A 20,125-nucleotide genomic window follows, 5' to 3' on the forward strand; every position below is an offset into this window, starting at 1 on the left:
CGATTTTTGTCGTTCTAGAACATTTTAGATACTTATAGATCGTTTTACTAATGGTATACGTCGATTTTTGTCGTTCTAGAACATTTTAGATACTTCTAGATCGTTTTACGAATGATATACGTCGATTTATGTCGTTCTAGAACATTTTAGATACTTCTAGATCGTTTTACGAATGGTATACGTCGATTTTTGTCGTTCTAGAACATTTTAGATACTTCTAGATCGTTTTACGAATGGTATACGTCGATTTTTGCCGTTCTAGAGCATTTTAGATACTTCTAGATCGTTTTACGAATGGTATACGTCGATTTATGTCGTTCTAGAACATTTTAGATACTTCTAGATCGTTTTACGAATGGTATACGTCGATTTTTGTCGTTCTAGAACATTTTAGATACTTCTAGATCGTTTTACGAATGGTATACGTCGATTTATGTCGTTCTAGAACATTTTAGATACTTCTAGATCGTTTTACGAATGGTATACGTCGATTTATGTCGTTATAGAACATTTTAGATACTTCTAGATCGTTTTACGAATGGTATACGTCGATTTTTTTCGTTCTAGAACATTTTAGATACTTCTAGATCGTTTTACGAATGGTATACGTCGATTTATGTCGTTCTAGAACATTTTAGATACTTCTAGATCGTTTTACGAATGGTATACGTCGATTTTTGTCGTTCTAGAACATTTTAGATACTTCTAGATCGTTTTACGAATGGTATACGTCGATTTATGTCGTTCTAGAACATTTTAGATACTTCTAGATCGTTTTACGAATGGTATACGTCGATTTATGTCGTTCTAGAACATTTTAGATACTTATAGATCGTTTTACGAATGGTATACGTCGATTTTTGTCGTTCTAGAACATTTTAGATACTTATAGATCGTTTTACTAATGGTATACATCGATTTATGTCGTTCTAGAACATTTTAGATACTTATAGATCGTTTTACGAATGGTATACGTCGATTTTTGTCGTTCTAGAACATTTTAGATACTTCTAGATCGTTTTACGAATGGTATACGTCGATTTATGTCGTTATAGAACATTTTAGATACTTCTAGATCGTTTTACGAATGGTATACGTCGATTTTTTTCGTTCTAGAACATTTTAGATACTTATAGATCGTTTTACTAATGGTATACGTCGATTTTTGTCGTTCTAGAACATTTTAGATACTTCTAGATCGTTTTACGAATGGTATACGTCGATTTATGTCGTTCTAGAACATTTTAGATACTTCTAGATCGTTTTACGAATGGTATACGTCGATTTATGTCGTTCTAGAACATTTTAGATACTTCTAGATCGTTTTACGAATGGTATACGTCGATTTTTGTCGTTCTAGAACATTTTAGATACTTATAGATCGTTTTACGAATGGTATACGTCGATTTTTGTCGTTCTAGAACATTTTAGATACTTCTAGATCGTTTTACGAATGGTATACGTCGATTTATGTCGTTCTAGAACATTTTAGATACTTCTAGATCGATTTACGAATGGTATACGTCGATTTTTGTCGTTCTAGAACATTTTAGATACTTCTAGATCGTTTTACGAATGGTATACGTCGATTTATGTCGTTCTAGAACATTTTAGATACTTCTAGATCGTTTTACGAATGGTATACGTCGATTTTTGTCGTTCTAGAACATTTTAGATACTTATAGATCGTTTTACGAATGGTATACGTCGATTTTTGTCGTTCTAGAACATTTTAGATACTTCTAGATCGTTTTACGAACGGTATACGTCGATTTATGTCGTTCTAGAACATTTTAGATACTTCTAGATCGATTTACGAATGGTATACGTCGATTTATGTCGTTCTAGAACATTTTAGATACTTATAGATCGTTTTACGAATGGTATTTGTCGATTTATGTCGTTCTAGAACATTTTAGATACTTCTAGATCGTTTTACGAATGGTATACGTCGATTTTTGTCGTTCTAGAACATTTTAGATACTTCTAGATCGTTTTACGAATGGTATACGTCGATTTATGTCGTTCTAGAACATTTTAGATACTTCTAGATCGATTTACGAATGGTATACGTCGATTTATGTCGTTCTAGAACATTTTAGATACTTATAGATCGTTTTACGAATGGTATTTGTCGATTTATGTCGTTCTAGAACATTTTAGATACTTCTAGATCGTTATACGAATGGTATACGTCGATTTATGTCGTTCTAGAACATTTTAGATACTTCTAGATCGTTTTACGAATGGTATACGTCGATTTTTGTCGTTCTAGAACATTTTAGATACTTCTAGATCGTTTTACGAATGGTATACATCGATTTATGTCGTTCTAGAACATTTTAGATACTTATAGATCGTTTTACGAATGGTATACGTCGATTTTTGTCGTTCTAGAACATTTTAGATACTTCTAGATCGTTTTACGAATGGTATACGTCGATTTTTGTCGTTATAGAACATTTTAGATACTTCTAGATCGTTTTACGAATGGTATACGTCGATTTTTGTCGTTCTAGAACATTTTAGATACTTATAGATCGTTTTACTAATGGTATACGTCGATTTTTGTCGTTCTAGAACATTTTAGATACTTCTAGATCGTTTTACGAATGGTATACGTCGATTTATGTCGTTCTAGAACATTTTAGATACTTCTAGATCGTTTTACGAATGGTATACGTCGATTTATGTCGTTCTAGAACATTTTAGATACTTATAGATAGTTTTACGAATGGTATACGTCGATTTTTGTCGTTCTAGAACATTTTAGATACTTCTAGATCGTTTTACGAATGGTATACGTCGATTTTTGTCGTTCTAGAACATTTTAGATACTTCTAGATCGTTTTACGAATGGTATACGTCGATTTATGTCGTTCTAGAATATTTTAGATACTTCTAGATCGTTTTACGAATGGTATACATCGATTTATGTCGTTCTAGAACATTTTAGATACTTATAGATCGTTTTACGAATGGTATACGTCGATTTTTGTCGTTCTAGAACATTTTAGATACTTCTAGATCGTTTTACGAATGGTATACGTCGATTTTTGTCGTTCTAGAACATTTTAGATACTTATAGATCGTTTTACTAATGGTATACGTCGATTTTTGTCGTTCTAGAACATTTTAGATACTTCTAGATCGTTTTACGAATGGTATACGTCGATTTATGTCGTTCTAGAACATTTTAGATACTTCTAGATCGTTTTACGAATGGTATACGTCGATTTATGTCGTTCTAGAACATTTTAGATACTTATAGATAGTTTTACGAATGGTATACGTCGATTTTTGTCGTTCTAGAACATTTTAGATACTTCTAGATCGTTTTACGAATGGTATACGTCGATTTTTGTCGTTCTAGAACATTTTAGATACTTATAGATCGTTTTACGAATGGTATACGTCGATTTTTGTCGTTCTAGAACATTTTAGATACTTCTAGATCGTTTTACGAATGGTATACGTCGATTTATGTCGTTCTAGAACATTTTAGATACTTCTAGATCGATTTACGAATGGTATACGTCGATTTATGTCGTTCTAGAACATTTTAGATACTTATAGATCGTTTTACGAATGGTATTTGTCGATTTATGTCGTTCTAGAACATTTTAGATACTTCTAGATCGTTTTACGAATGGTATACGTCGATTTATGTCGTTCTAGAACATTTTAGATACTTCTAGATCGTTTTACGAATGGTATACGTCGATTTTTGTCGTTCTAGAACATTTTAGATACTTCTAGATCGTTTTACGAATGGTATACATCGATTTATGTCGTTCTAGAACATTTTAGATACTTATAGATCGTTTTACGAATGGTATACGTCGATTTTTGTCGTTCTAGAACATTTTAGATACTTCTAGATCGTTTTACGAATGGTATACGTCGATTTTTGTCGTTATAGAACATTTTAGATACTTCTAGATCGTTTTACGAATGGTATACGTCGATTTTTGTCGTTCTAGAACATTTTAGATACTTATAGATCGTTTTACTAATGGTATACGTCGATTTTTGTCGTTCTAGAACATTTTAGATACTTCTAGATCGTTTTACGAATGGTATACGTCGATTTATGTCGTTCTAGAACATTTTAGATACTTCTAGATCGTTTTACGAATGGTATACGTCGATTTTTGTCGTTCTAGAACATTTTAGATACTTCTAGATCGTTTTACGAATGGTATACGTCGATTTTTGTCGTTCTAGAACATTTTAGATACTTATAGATCGTTTTACGAATGGTATACGTCGATTTTTGTCGTTCTAGAACATTTTAGATACTTCTAGATCGTTTTACGAATGGTATACGTCGATTTATGTCGTTCTAGAACATTTTAGATACTTCTAGATCGATTTACGAATGGTATACGTCGATTTATGTCGTTCTAGAACATTTTAGATACTTATAGATCGTTTTACGAATGGTATTTGTCGATTTATGTCGTTCTAGAACATTTTAGATACTTCTAGATCGTTTTACGAATGGTATACGTCGATTTATGTCGTTCTAGAACATTTTAGATACTTCTAGATCGATTTACGAATGGTATACGTCGATTTATGTCGTTCTAGAACATTTTAGATACTTATAGATCGTTTTACGAATGGTATTTGTCGATTTATGTCGTTCTAGAACATTTTAGATACTTCTAGATCGTTTTACGAATGGTATACGTCGATTTATGTCGTTCTAGAACATTTTAGATACTTCTAGATCGTTTTACGAATGGTATACGTCGATTTTTGTCGTTCTAGAACATTTTAGATACTTCTAGATCGTTTTACGAATGGTATACGTCGATTTATGTCGTTCTAGAACATTTTCACATCGTAAATCTGTCTGGTTCCCTTACCGTCTCTATTAACATTTCTTCTGTCATTTTTTCGTGAAAAAAAAAATATTAGAATAGACTTGCTAGTCACTTACACGTGAAGCATAGCAAACTATGACTGAACTACGGCGGGACACGTGTCTGCGAGCTCGCGCGGGTCGTGTCAGGTCGCATTGCGTCGTCAATGTAGATTACAGAACTACGTGCGGTACTGGGTCACCTCACACGTGCTATACGTGTTCCAATTTGCTACTAGCGTTAGATTTCTTATTTTGAGGTTAAGTTCGATGTTTTCGGCTTATTATATATTAAAATTGATGTATTTGGACACTAAATTTTTACTCAACGCTAATGTAGAGTATTTTGAAACGTAAAATAATTTTTTGTTCAACAGACTTTACCTCAAATTTTCAAAAAGATATATTGAATCATCACTAATTAATTTTTTCAAAAAATTTCATCATTATCTCAAAGTATCAAAAACGAATACTTGTTTTTACATAATAATAACATCGATTTATTTTTTAATAGACGTGGGTATCGGTTAAGAGAATCAACAAGTTTATGAACGCTGAAGAATTGGATCCGGAAAATGTACAACACGAACCGTCTGAAGGTGAGTTATACAAAAATTCATCGAGTTTGTACCTTGATGAAGAAAAATTACATATTCTCTTCAGGATTAAATCACATTTCAACCTTTTGGACATCTACAGCTCGCTTCCTGCAGATTCCCCATTCTAGAATCTTCTTCTTCATCTACGTATAATCTGCACTCCCACCGAATATCCTAATCACATCTGTTGCTTCCTAAGAAAACCAGTATAGCTTTTTGGAGTCATCTAGTCCAGGAATAATGTTTCTCGTTCATTTTTTCTCTTTCTTTGGAAATTCTTTCCCCTTGGTACCAATTTTCTATATCATAAAAAGGTTTTGGTTCAATAAAAGCCGTTTGTTTTTGTTTATTCAACGATTTTATCTGTTTATTCCTTTTGATCAGAAATCTAGACTCATTATTTCCATATTATTAACTTCGAGGTATGAGACCTTGGTACTTTGAGAGCTTCCTTGATGGTCAGAATCACATTTCTGATGGCTTCTGTCCTGTCTATGTTTGTAGTCACCGCAATATAAAATAACACAATTACAATATCTGGTCCTTCGAGCCGGATATAATTCAACAGTTCGGCTCGAAGGACCAGATATTGTAATTGTATTTTTTTTTTTATTTTGGTAGTACTGAGTAACTTATATTTTTGATTTAGAACCATTAACTATCGAAAACGGAACATTTTCTTGGGGAGAAGATCCAATTTTGAAACACATAAATATCAACATAAGGAAAAAGACTTTAACAGCCGTGGTAGGAACAGTGGGATCCGGAAAATCGAGCTTGATCTCAGCATTTTTGGGAGAAATGGATAAAATATCTGGTAGAGTGAATTCGTATGGAAAAGTGGCGTATGTATCTCAACAAGCTTGGATTCAAAACGCCACACTCAAAGATAACGTTTTGTTTGGTAAACCGTACGATCAGGCTTTGTACGATGATGTTATCGAGGCGTGTGCTTTGCTACCAGATTTTGATATGCTTCCCGCTGGAGACAAGACGGAAATTGGAGAAAAAGGTTAATTTATCAATTTAGCTTTTGTTTTTTTTTATTTTCAATTTTTTAATAGAAACTCGAATCGCTTAAAGGGATGCAGTCAAATAGATCACGTTTTATATGGACCACATTATAACGATCATATATTTTGGAATGACTGTTAACTGAAAATTGAAATTAACTAATGACTCGTTATTCATCTTAATTAATTATTTAGAAGACATAGTTAATGGATAAGGCAATAAAAATCAATGTTTATTTGTTTCTATGATGTTTTTGCATAATTTGAATAATAGTTCTAAATATTTGAGAAGGATTAATGTTAACTAAACCTCAAAATTAACTAATGACTCCATATTTACTTTGATTAGTTATATAGAAGACACAGTTAATGATTAAGGCAATAAAAATCAAAGTTTATTTGTTTCTGTGATATTTTTTGCACAATTGAACAAGATTTCTAATTATTCGAGTAGGATTAATGTTAACTAAACCTCAAAATTAACTAATGACTCCATATTTACTTTGATTAGTTATATAGAAGACACAGTTAATGATTAAGGCAATAAAAATCAAAGTTTATTTGTTTCTGTGATATTTTTTGCACAATTGAACAAGATTTCTAATTATTCGAGTAGGATTAATGTTAACTAAACCTCAAAATTAACTAATGACTCCATATTTACTTTGATTAGTTATATAGAAGACACAGTTAATGATTAAGGCAATAAAAATCAAAGTTTATTTGTTTCTGTGATATTTTTTGCACAATTGAACAAGATTTCTAATTATTCGAGTAGGATTAATGTTAACTAAACCTCAAAATTAACTAATGACTCCATATTTACTTTGATTAGTTATATAGAAGACACAGTTAATGATTAAGGCAATAAAAATCAAAGTTTATTTGTTTCTGTGATATTTTTTGCACAATTGAACAAGATTTCTAATTATTCGAGTAGGATTAATGTTAACTAAACCTCAAAATTAACTAATGACTCCATATTTACTTTGATTAGTTATATAGAAGACACAGTTAATGATTAAGGCAATAAAAATCAAAGTTTATTTGTTTCTGTGATATTTTTTGCACAATTGAACAAGATTTCTAATTATTCGAGTAGGATTAATGTTAACTAAACCTCAAAATTAACTAATGACTCCATATTTACTTTGATTAGTTATATAGAAGACACAGTTAATGATTAAGGCAATAAAAATCAAAGTTTATTTGTTTCTGTGATATTTTTTGCACAATTGAACAAGATTTCTAATTATTCGAGTAGGATTAATGTTAACTAAACCTCAAAATTAACTAATGACTCCATATTTACTTTGATTAGTTATATAGAAGACACAGTTAATGATTAAGGCAATAAAAATCAAAGTTTATTTGTTTCTGTGATATTTTTTGCACAATTGAACAAGATTTCTAATTATTCGAGTAGGATTAATGTTAACTAAACCTCAAAATTAACTAATGACTCCATATTTACTTTGATTAGTTATATAGAAGACACAGTTAATGATTAAGGCAATAAAAATCAAAGTTTATTTGTTTCTGTGATATTTTTTGCACAATTGAACAAGATTTCTAATTATTCGAGTAGGATTAATGTTAACTAAACCTCAAAATTAACTAATGACTCCATATTTACTTTGATTAGTTATATAGAAGACACAGTTAATGATTAAGGCAATAAAAATCAAAGTTTATTTGTTTCTGTGATATTTTTTGCACAATTGAACAAGATTTCTAATTATTCGAGTAGGATTAATGTTAACTAAACCTCAAAATTAACTAATGACTCCATATTTACTTTGATTAGTTATATAGAAGACACAGTTAATGATTAAGGCAATAAAAATCAAAGTTTATTTGTTTCTGTGATATTTTTTGCACAATTGAACAAGATTTCTAATTATTCGAGTAGGATTAATGTTAACTAAACCTCAAAATTAACTAATGACTCCATATTTACTTTGATTAGTTATATAGAAGACACAGTTAATGATTAAGGCAATAAAAATCAAAGTTTATTTGTTTCTGTGATATTTTTTGCACAATTGAACAAGATTTCTAATTATTCGAGTAGCATTAATGTTAACTAAACCTCAAAATTAACTAATGACTCCATATTTACTTTGATTAGTTATATAGAAGACACAGTTAATGATTAAGGCAATAAAAATCAAAGTTTATTTGTTTCTGTGATATTTTTTGCACAATTGAACAAGATTTCTAATTATTCGAGTAGCATTAATGTTAACTAAACCTCAAAATTAACTAATGACTCCATATTTACTTTGATTAGTTATATAGAAGACACAGTTAATGATTAAGGCAATAAAAATCAAAGTTTATTTGTTTCTGTGATATTTTTTGCACAATTGAACAAGATTTCTAATTATTCGAGTAGGATTAATGTTAACTAAACCTCAAAATTAACTAATGACTCCATATTTACTTTGATTAGTTATATAGAAGACACAGTTAATGATTAAGGCAATAAAAATCAAAGTTTATTTGTTTCTGTGATATTTTTTGCACAATTGAACAAGATTTCTAATTATTCGAGTAGCATTAATGTTAACTAAACCTCAAAATTAACTAATGACTCCATATTTACTTTGATTAGTTATATAGAAGACACAGTTAATGATTAAGGCAATAAAAATCAAAGTTTATTTGTTTCTGTGATATTTTTTGCACAATTGAACAAGATTTCTAATTATTCGAGTAGGATTAATGTTAACTAAACCTCAAAATTAACTAATGACTCCATATTTACTTTGATTAGTTATATAGAAGACACAGTTAATGATTAAGGCAATAAAAATCAAAGTTTATTTGTTTCTGTGATATTTTTTGCACAATTGAACAAGATTTCTAATTATTCGAGTAGGATTAATGTTAACTAAACCTCAAAATTAACTAATGGCTCCATATTTAACTTAATTAGTTATTTAAGAGACATAGTTAATGGATAATGCAATAAAAATCAATCTTTATTAATTTCTATGATGCTTTTGCACAATATCAAGAAAAGTTTTTATCATCGTTAACTGAAGATTAAAATTAACTAATGACTCATTATTTACCTTATTTGGTTATTTAGACGATAGTTGATGAATAAGCAAATAAAAACCAATTTTTTTTAATTGTTAGAAGTTATTTCAAAAAGTCTTTTACCGATTAGCATGCTACAAACCCTTCCGCTGGAAGTTGGTGCACCTGTTTAATATTTTGGGTAAAATTTCATTTTGCGAATTCTTATTACAGGTATCAACTTATCAGGTGGACAAAAACAGCGAGTCAGTTTAGCAAGAGCCGTATACTCAAATGCCGATATATACTTTTTAGACGATCCACTTAGTGCCGTCGACAGTCACGTCGGCAAACATATTTTCGAAAAAGTAAGAAATACAATAATAAAACTCGATATTTCGGATACTTACCACTAAATACTTTTTCATAAATTGAAAACTGGAAATTACTACATACTATTTAAACGCTTACACTAAAATATTTACTATTCACTAAACTATACACTTACACTAAATTATTTACTATTCACCAAACTATACATTTATTACTTAACACTTAAAGTATTAATTTATTTAAACACACACTTGTCTATATTGATGTATTAAGGATGATATCATATTAGGGAGCGTCTATAAACCACGTGGTGTCATATTATAGTCTTTTCCGGACACCTCCCTCCATGCACGTAGCCTAACGTGACCCCCTCTGCCAAATAATTACTTAGCTTTACTCTCTCCTCCTTCCCTCACGTGACTTACTCCGATAAATAAGCGCAAATTTATACAAAACTATGTATTCTCGATAATTCGGATTCTAGAAAGTAAACTTCTTAAAAATTTGTTGTTTTATGAGATCCGACAAGAAAAAATATTTTAGGACCAAATGATCTTGCTAATTGTAGTCGTACTAATGCCTCAATCTCATTGTATGTCACGTGACGACAACTTGTTTTCAGTAACGACAGTAGTGAAGGATTTCGTTCTTGTATTGTTCAAAGTCATTCAACGTTACTAGTATTAAAATATCAAAATTTTGTGATTCGAGGTTATGTTCAACAATGTAAAGTCCACACCATAAATGCGAGTGATAGAAGCAGTGTTGCCAAAAATATAAATAGCAACCCTCGTGACGTCGTATGCAGTTTTATAAAATTTCTATACAGGTTTTGATATCATTTTATAGAACAAATTATATATGTTTGATTGTGTTTTAGGTTATTGGACCTCACGGTTTACTGAAAAATAAAACTAGAGTTTTAGTTACGCACGGAATCACTTATTTACCACGAACGGATAAAATTATTGTACTGAAGAATGGCGAAGTATCCGAAACTGGGACATATCAAGAACTATTGGATAGGAAAGGTGCTTTTGCAGAGTTCTTGTTGCAACACATTACCGAAGAAGCCGAAACCGAAGCTGGTGAGTAAATTCCACTTTTCGTTTATTTCTTTTAAAAAAAAAACAGTGCAAACATGTACAAACTAAAAAATATATTATTAAAACATTAAAACGGCCATAACTTACTGTAAATAAGTTATAAAAACAATTTAAAATTTCTCCGCTTTATTTCTTAGAAATTTGTACCCGTAACAGGACCGACTTCACGGTCCATGTCGTGGACTATAATAAATCATTATAATATATAGTTACTAGTACTTCAAATTCGACTGGATTGACATTTTTGCACTGTCATTTTGTTAATTTCTAAGAAAATCTAAATTAATGGTAACGCAATTTTATATTTTTATAGGTTCTAACGTAAAAACAAATGGTATGTCGTTTGAAACTCGATAAAAGTAGATAGAATGCATTTTGATGTTTGGTTTTAATCATCAATTAATTTTTTTGCATCATATTCATTCTAATAACAGGACTAGATGTAATCATTTAAAAAAATACTCAGGGGATTAGAAGAAGTTGCATAACATATTCATAAAAAGTTTTATCATTCATAAATTTAGAGATTTCAAAATAGTATTCGTTTTTTTTAAGTTACCCCGTATATTTCATAATTTTTGTAACGGTCTTTTTCTCCTGATTCCAATGATATATAACATGCCACCCCTAAGATATATATTTTTCGAGTTATTCAATGTTGAAAATCTCAGCTTAACTAACTTGAATATGAACAAGTTATATTTAAGTGAGATCTGATATTAACTGTTTCATATTTAAGCTAGTTAAGCTGAGATTTTCAACATATAATAACTCACACACTGAATAAGTTAGTGGGGGCATATTGTATATTTTTGGAATCAGTAGGAAGAGGGCTTTTCAAAAATTTGGAAATATACAGGGTATCTTGAAAAACCAATAATGGTTTCCCTTAAAAATTGCAACCTACTGACTTTTTATTAACAAAACCCCACGATTTTTCTATCAAAACTTTGTTTTTTGTTTAACTAACGGAAATATGAAAAAGTTATATTTAAGTGAGATCTGATATTATTAACTGTTTCATATTTAAGCTAGTTAAGCTGAGATTTTCAACATATAATAACTCACACACTGAATAAGTTAGTGGGGGCATATTGTATATTTTTGGAATCAGTAGGAAGAGGACTTTTCAATAATTTTAAAATATACAGGGTATCTTGAAAAACCAATTATCCCAACCCCTAAAACTTTTTTATGAGAAATACCGGGTGGGTAAATAATAATCAATAACTGTTTGTTTGCTATTTTCAGTATTTTGATATGGGATGTCCCCAAAAATATTCCAGTCCTGTTAGAATTATTAATAATTCATTACGACTTGTTATAGATATTTGGCCTTCATCATTTCATCGTATACATCACGTTTGCTTTTTAGATTGAATTATTTTCATGGTTTTTATTAAAAAAAAAAAACTTTCTGATATACTTAGAATGCATAAAATCAGGTTTCGATCAAGTAAATAATTGATTTACACTAGTTTTTCTGTTGAAATATACTGCATCATTAAATTATTCATTGTAGTACCAAGTAATGTACCGGATGTCTCAATAAGATGGGTTTCGGTCTGTATAAGGAACCGTTCATAGCACGGTTATGAAAAAAATTGTAACCATATCGTGAAGAACCTTGATATTGTTCTAATTTAGTATAAATATATCACTAGAGGGCGTAATTGGCTTTAAAAATCACAATTTCCAGAATTAATTCAAATTAAGTTATAAATTATAATTTTTTTTATATTTTATAGAGACATCCTGTACTCTATACTCCCCTATATAAATTGTTTATTCATTTTCATCTAGCTCCGTGAACTTTTCAGCTAATCTATATATATTTTTAAATTGTTCCCTCCAAAAGAAAGTCCAGTATATATCTACAGGGTATTCCTTTAAACAACTCTTCGAAATTTTGTTTTATGTTTGAAAAATTTTTTTTTATCCGAATAAAATATTTTTGCAGAATTAGATGAACTGAAAGATCAATTGGGCGATACTCCTCTATCCGAAGAAGTAACAAAAAAACTAATAAGACATCGATCGCGCGTATCCGAATCCCAATCTGAAACCGGTTCAGATCACATCGGTAACGGTTCCGTACAAAGATTGAACAGCATAGACAAAACCAATAGAAAAACCTCGACAGAAGAAATAAAACGCGGGGAAAAGTTGATCGAAACGGAAAAGGCGGAAACCGGGAACGTTAGATGGGCTGTATACAAGCATTACTTGAAATCCATCGGATTGTTGTTTATGTTGGCTACACTAATATTCAATTTCGTGTATCAAGGATTCAGTGTTGGTTCTAATGTTTGGTTGGGACAATGGGCCGATGATAATAAAATCGTATCGTATAATGTAGTGGATACCGCTCGAAGGGACATGTATTTAGGAGTTTATGGGGCTCTGGGTCTCGGTCAGGGTAAGACACTTTTCTATTTAGCACGATTGAATAGTTGACTCAATGTAGTTATGTTGCTTGTTCATATATATATGAAAATATTTAATTATAACGCTTATAAAATTAATATAGTTGATTGTAACGCATTTTAAATATTTAAGGTTATGTTAAGACTGTTTTAAATATCCTATCGGAGTGTTATTTTAATGTATCTACCATAATATTAATTTTATTTACTTTTTAGAATGAGAATTTTCTTTTCTGTTAATTTTTGTTCATATACACTGCTCAAAATAATTAGAGGAACGATTAGTTTTTATTTTAATGGGTAATGGCACTAAAAAATCAAAAAATTAACATTTTTTAATCGCCAGACGAGTACAGTACAAAAAAATAGTAGTACATAAACCTAAAGAGGAAGAAGTACAATAAGAATATCAAAAATTAACAAATAGAAAATTTTGAGAATTAAAAAAAGTAGTTAGAAACTGGAATTCAGAAGACAGGTGGAAAAATATGAAATATGTGAGATAGTAGCAGGATAGGATAATAGGAAAACAATAAAAGAGGACTATATACACAATCCGAAGAAGGTGAAGAGTACAAAAAGTGAATAAATAAGTAAGGGAATCGAAACATAATAATTCTGAGATGAACCGATACGATAATGACAACAGAAATTTTTGGAATCGCACAAAAGCATTAGAAGAAAAGAAAAATAAATTGAAGATGTAGAAAACGAACTTGAAACAAAACCTGAAGTCGAAGAAATTCAGAAAAAGAAGCAGACCAAACATCATGGCAGAGGATGTAGAAAGAGGAAATACAAATGGAAGAAATCAGCTATGAAGAAGTCAAAGTGGAAATACTGAGAATAAAAATCAACAAAATAAATCCAGAAATGGTTAAATATCTGGAGGAGAAGGCAAGACATCGATAAAAGAGTTGATGGAGGTCAGAAATGATACCACAAATTACATACCAATATGCCTAACTCAATTATTCTAACTAGATAAGAAAGTAGAAGAAGAAGACTTATTCATTATTACCGATTTATTTTTTTTTTGTTATATCTTCGACTTTTTTAGAGAAAGTCACTTAACAGGTTCGCATTTAAATAGCTAGAGCTTCATTGTTGCACCCCAAAATATTATAAAAAGTAGCCACTCACATCATTATTGTTTTTTGTAATATTTTCAACATGTTATACCAGTAATTTCTACTAATATTGTAAATGAGAAGAAATCTAGAACAAAATTGGTTTTTTTTTAAGATCAAACGGATTCCACCAGGAGACCTGATAGCACTCCAGTAGCCTACCCATTAAGCCGCCATCTTCTGTCATTTCCGTCCAACTAGGATCTATAGCGGGTCTGTCTGCTTCCGTTCTTATGAAATCTTCATACCTGGCAACCGTGCAGAATCACCTGGACGATTCAATCAGGGTTTATGCTGCCGACAGTTTTCTCTACTTCCACTTCCAAACCCCTCCAGTGATTACACACAATTCGTGTTTAAACTTCCTTTAGGTCCACAGTTTAAGGTCTTTTATCAGTCGTCGCGTCCATTCACCTGATTTATCTTCTATCCGCCGTTGTTGCCACGTTTATATTGTTGTAGTACGTTCGACGGTTGCCGCATCCTGTCGTTTTATGTCTGAGCTGTTTCCGTTTATCCTCTTTGAGCTCGAAAGCCAGGAGGTCCACGGGGATTATACTCGCCACCACTAGGACAGCTTGTGCAAAAACTGTCCGGTAGAAAAAGGCGATTTTCAAGCTTCGTACCATCTCAGGACGTTTGACTAGACTTCTACCCCATATCGAAGAATTGAATGAGCAGTTTTTCTGACCCAGATCCGTTAATATTTGCTTTGAGGCTTCTCAAAGATGCGGTCTAGTCAAAATTCGTTTCCTTGTGAGAAACTTTAACTCATTAATCGGTCCTTGATCAGTCATCTACGCCCTTACTCGTCTCATTATCTGGTTAGAACCAGTTTTATATATAAAAAAACGTTCTTTTATTGAAAATGAAACTTGTTACTAACAAAAATTGTTTCATAATTTTATGTATAAAATATCGTTCTAGATTTTATCTTTTTACAAATATCCATTATTAGTTTCGCACGTTTTTCCGTTTACTTTGCCTGTAGTTGCGATCGCACTCACGAAATCTGATTGGTTTTATTTTCAACTTACACTATATAAATGAATAATTTGTTCTATTGCTCCAATACATATGGTTTAGATAAGTTACAGTGCTCTGATGTGTCCAATCACTATCAAAAACTGTTACTACTTTATAAAAAATAATTTTGAACCGATTGGAACAAAAAAATATCAAAAACTAGCGCAATTATGGGGAAACGATGCGATTTTAATGGTATTGGGACTTTGAGAAACACTTTGTCTAATAATATATGAAATCACACTTAATATTAACACCTCGTACATTATTTTTAAGTTATTTAACAAATTTCTTTAAAATTTTTCTATATTCTTTTCAGGTTTCCAAATTTATTCACATTTTTCTTTATATTCTTTGAAATTGTAAGTCTAATGTCCATTGGCATCGAAAAAATCTTTTCATTGTTTTTTTTATTTCTTGTTTTATAATACTTCCCGTACTTCTCGAATGTTATTTAGCTTCAAAATCTTGCTTATTCCTTATTTTTAATCTGGTTTTGATCTCAAATCATTCCAAGCTCCCTGAGGATTTTTTTGCATCAAAATCTTGCATTTTTCCCAATGCTTTGTGACTTCGAAAACTTTGCATTCGTTTCTTATTCTCTTATTGTTTTCTTCTTCTTCTTACGTTAGAACTAGGTCCTGTATTTTCATCAAGGGTTCGCCAGGAGTAGTTGGGATGCTGAGGACCAGCTTCCATACCACCTGGTGGTTATAGTTGTGTCTGGATTCTTATTGTTTTCATCTTCTTAATTCTCCCATACTTTTGGAATATTCTTTGTTTATTTTTTTTTAATCTTGATTTTGATTTTAAATCATTCCAAACTTATTGCATATAATTTTGCATCAAAATCTTGCATTTTTCCCAATGCTTTGTGACTTCGAAAACTTTGCATGCGTTTCTTATTCTCTTATTGTTTTCTTCTTCTTCTTATGTTAGGACTAGGTCCTGTATTTTCATCAAGGGTTCGCCAGGAGTAGTTGGGATGCTGAGGACCAGCTTCCATACCACCTGGTGGTTATAGTTGTGTCTGGATTCTTATTGTTTTCATCTTCTTAATTCTCCCATACTTTTGGAATATTCTTTGTTTATTTTTTTTTAATCTTGATTTTGATTTTAAATCATTCCAAACTTATTGCATATAATTTTGCATCAAAATCTTGCATTTTTCCCAATGCTTTGTGACTTCGAAAACTTTGCATGCGTTTCTTATTCTCTTATTGTTTTCTTCTTCTTCTTATGTTAGGACTAGGTCCTGTATTTTCATCAAGGGTTCGCCAGGAGTAGTTGGGATGCTGAGGACCAGCTTCCATACCACCTGGTGGTTATAGTTGTGTCTGGATTCTTATTGTTTTCATCTTCTTAATTCTCCCATACTTTTGGAATATTCTTTGTTTATTTTTTTTTAATCTTGATTTTGATTTTAAATCATTCCAAACTTATTGCATATAATTTTGCATCAAAATCTTGCATTTTTCCCAATGCTTTGTGACTTCGAAAACTTTGCATGCGTTTCTTATTCTCTTATTGTTTTCTTCTTCTTCTTATGTTAGGACTAGGTCCTGTATTTTCACCAAGGGTTCGCCAGGAGTAGTTGGGATGCTGAGGACCAGCTTCCATACCACCTGGTGGTTATAGTTGTGTCTGGATTCTTATTGTTTTCATCTTCTTAATTCTCCCATACTTTTGGAATATTCTTTGTTTATTTTTTTTTAATCTTGATTTTGATTTTAAATCATTCCAAACTTATTGCATATAATTTTGCATCAAAATCTTGCATTTTTCCCAATGCTTTGTGACTTCGAAAACTTTGCATGCGTTTCTTATTCTCTTATTGTTTTCTTCTTCTTCTTATGTTAGGACTAGGTCCTGTATTTTCATCAAGGGTTCGCCAGGAGTAGTTGGGATGCTGAGGACCAGCTTCCATACCACCTGGTGGTTATAGTTGTGTCTGGATTCTTATTGTTTTCATCTTCTTAATTCTCCCATACTTTTGGAATATTCTTTGTTTATTTTTTTTTAATCTTGATTTTGATTTTAAATCATTCCAAACTTATTGCATATAATTTTGCATCAAAATCTTGCATTTTTCCCAATGCTTTGTGACTTCGAAAACTTTGCATGCGTTTCTTATTCTCTTATTGTTTTCTTCTTCTTCTTATGTTAGGACTAGGTCCTGTATTTTCACCAAGGGTTCGCCAGGAGTAGTTGGGATGCTGAGGACCAGCTTCCATACCACCTGGTGGTTATAGTTGTGTCTGGATTCTTATTGTTTTCATCTTCTTAATTCTCCCATACTTTTGGAATATTCTTTGTTTATTTTTTTTTAATCTTGATTTTGATTTTAAATCATTCCAAACTTATTGCATATAATTTTGCATCAAAATCTTGCATTTTTCCCAATGCTTTGTGACTTCGAAAACTTTGCATGCGTTTCTTATTCTCTTATTGTTTTCTTCTTCTTCTTATGTTAGGACTAGGTCCTGTATTTTCATCAAGGGTTCGCCAGGAGTAGTTGGGATGCTGAGGACCAGCTTCCATACCACCTGGTGGTTATAGTTGTGTCTGGATTCTTATTGTTTTCATCTTCTTAATTCTCCCATACTTTTGGAATATTCTTTGTTTATTTTTTTTTAATCTTGATTTTGATTTTAAATCATTCCAAACTTATTGCATATAATTTTGCATCAAAATCTTGCATTTTTCCCAATGCTTTGTGACTTCGAAAACTTTGCATGCGTTTCTTATTCTCTTATTGTTTTCTTCTTCTTCTTATGTTAGGACTAGGTCCTGTATTTTCATCAAGGGTTCGCCAGGAGTAGTTGGGATGCTGAGGACCAGCTTCCATACCACCTGGTGGTTATAGTTGTGTCTGGATTCTTATTGTTTTCATCTTCTTAATTCTCCCATACTTTTGGAATATTCTTTGTTTATTTTTTTTTAATCTTGATTTTGATTTTAAATCATTCCAAACTTATTGCATATAATTTTGCATCAAAATCTTGCATTTTTCCCAATGCTTTGTGACTTCGAAAACTTTGCATGCGTTTCTTATTCTCTTATTGTTTTCTTCTTCTTCTTATGTTAGGACTAGGTCCTGTATTTTCACCAAGGGTTCGCCAGGAGTAGTTGGGATGCTGAGGACCAGCTTCCATACCACCTGGTGGTTATAGTTGTGTCTGGATTCTTATTGTTTTCATCTTCTTAATTCTCCCATACTTTTGGAATATTCTTTGTTTATTTTTTTTTAATCTTGATTTTGATTTTAAATCATTCCAAACTTATTGCATATAATTTTGCATCAAAATCTTGCATTTTTCCCAATGCTTTGTGACTTCGAAAACTTTGCATGCGTTTCTTATTCTCTTATTGTTTTCTTCTTCTTCTTATGTTAGGACTAGGTCCTGTATTTTCACCAAGGGTTCGCCAGGAGTAGTTGGGATGCTGAGGACCAGCTTCCATACCACCTGGTGGTTATAGTTGTGTCTGGATTCTTATTGTTTTCATCTTCTTAATTCTCCCATACTTTTGGAATGTTCTTTGTTTATTTTTTTTTATTTTTAATCTTGATTTTGATTTTAAATCATCCCAAACTTCTCGCATCTTGCATTTTTCTCAACGTTTTGTGGCTTTCATTCTTATATTATTCTTTCAAATCCTCCCACTTACCTTGAATGTCCTTTGGCTTAGGAATCTCCAATTCTTTTTCATTATGTCCATATTTTATAATCATCCTTCCTTCCAAACTTCTCAAATATTTTGATCATGAATTTTCTGTCATTACACTTAGTAGTTCATTTGAACATTTCTCGTTATATTTCATTATCATTTTACGTGTATAATTACTAACCAAACTTGCTAAAAACTTAGTGAATTGTTTTCTTAAAATTATTAAAAATTTTGCTTGGGAACGTTTATTTGCCTCGCTTTTCACCTACTCGTTTACGTTGTTTTTGTTTTGTTTTCGTTTATTTGTTACAACCATTTGCAGCGGAATTTCAACAGCTTTATGTTTGGAAATAATGATTATAGATCGGAAATTCCCAAATTTTTCTACTTGTAAACCACTTTCGAAATACTTGTTTGTAGTTAAGTACACTCTTGTTGAAGAGTTTCCCGTGGACCCCTAGGGATACATCTAGACCACTTTGGGAACGCCCCAGATCTGATTCGTTACCAAAATTGAAGAATCGAAGTTGAAATTGCTACCCCATGCACCCTATTCGCCAGATTTAGGCCCCCTCGGATTATTTCCTGTTCCCAGTTTGTTTTCTAAATTTAATTTTCACAGAAGCTGTTTATTTATTCTCCCATTCTCACAACATCTCCAAACCACATCAATTCTCCTTTTTCGATCATTTTTCCTCAATTAAATAAAGTACAAAATCAGCTGTGATCACAAGGCCAAGTATGCAGTGTTGCTAGATGTACTCGTTTGTCGGTATCCCTGCTGAAATAAATATAAACACGAATATTTCTCGTCTTCTCATTTTACTTTTTTCCTCAATAATTTCGTTGTTGTCACTAATTCTGTATTAACAGTAGCATTGCAAATTAATAAAAAACAAAATTTTATATTATCCTGGATAAAATCT

General features: G+C 31.3%; 1 protein-coding gene across 15 annotated transcripts in view; it reads left to right on the forward strand.

Annotated features, from left to right (window-relative positions):
* Nucleotides 1-20,125, forward strand: part of LOC130449254 (multidrug resistance-associated protein 1) — a 46,166-nt gene that overhangs the window by 11,883 nt on the left and 14,158 nt on the right. For 8 of the 15 annotated variants that reach the window (XM_056786961.1, XM_056786957.1, XM_056786954.1 and 5 more), the window contains exons 9-13: nt 5,385-5,469; nt 6,119-6,481; nt 9,744-9,877; nt 10,723-10,930; nt 12,909-13,367. In XM_056786961.1, coding sequence (XP_056642939.1) covers nt 5,385-5,469; nt 6,119-6,481; nt 9,744-9,877; nt 10,723-10,930; nt 12,909-13,367 — 1,249 coding nt within the window. Of the gene's footprint in view, nt 1-5,384; nt 5,470-6,118; nt 6,482-9,743; nt 9,878-10,722; nt 10,931-11,261; nt 11,283-12,908; nt 13,368-20,125 lie in introns of all 15 variants that reach the window. The other 7 variants (XM_056786948.1, XM_056786950.1, XM_056786947.1 and 4 more) reach the window with 1 other exon arrangement.

This window comes from Diorhabda sublineata, chromosome 10 (assembly GCF_026230105.1).
Source record: "Diorhabda sublineata isolate icDioSubl1.1 chromosome 10, icDioSubl1.1, whole genome shotgun sequence".
Classification (NCBI taxonomy): domain Eukaryota; kingdom Metazoa; phylum Arthropoda; class Insecta; order Coleoptera; family Chrysomelidae; genus Diorhabda; species Diorhabda sublineata.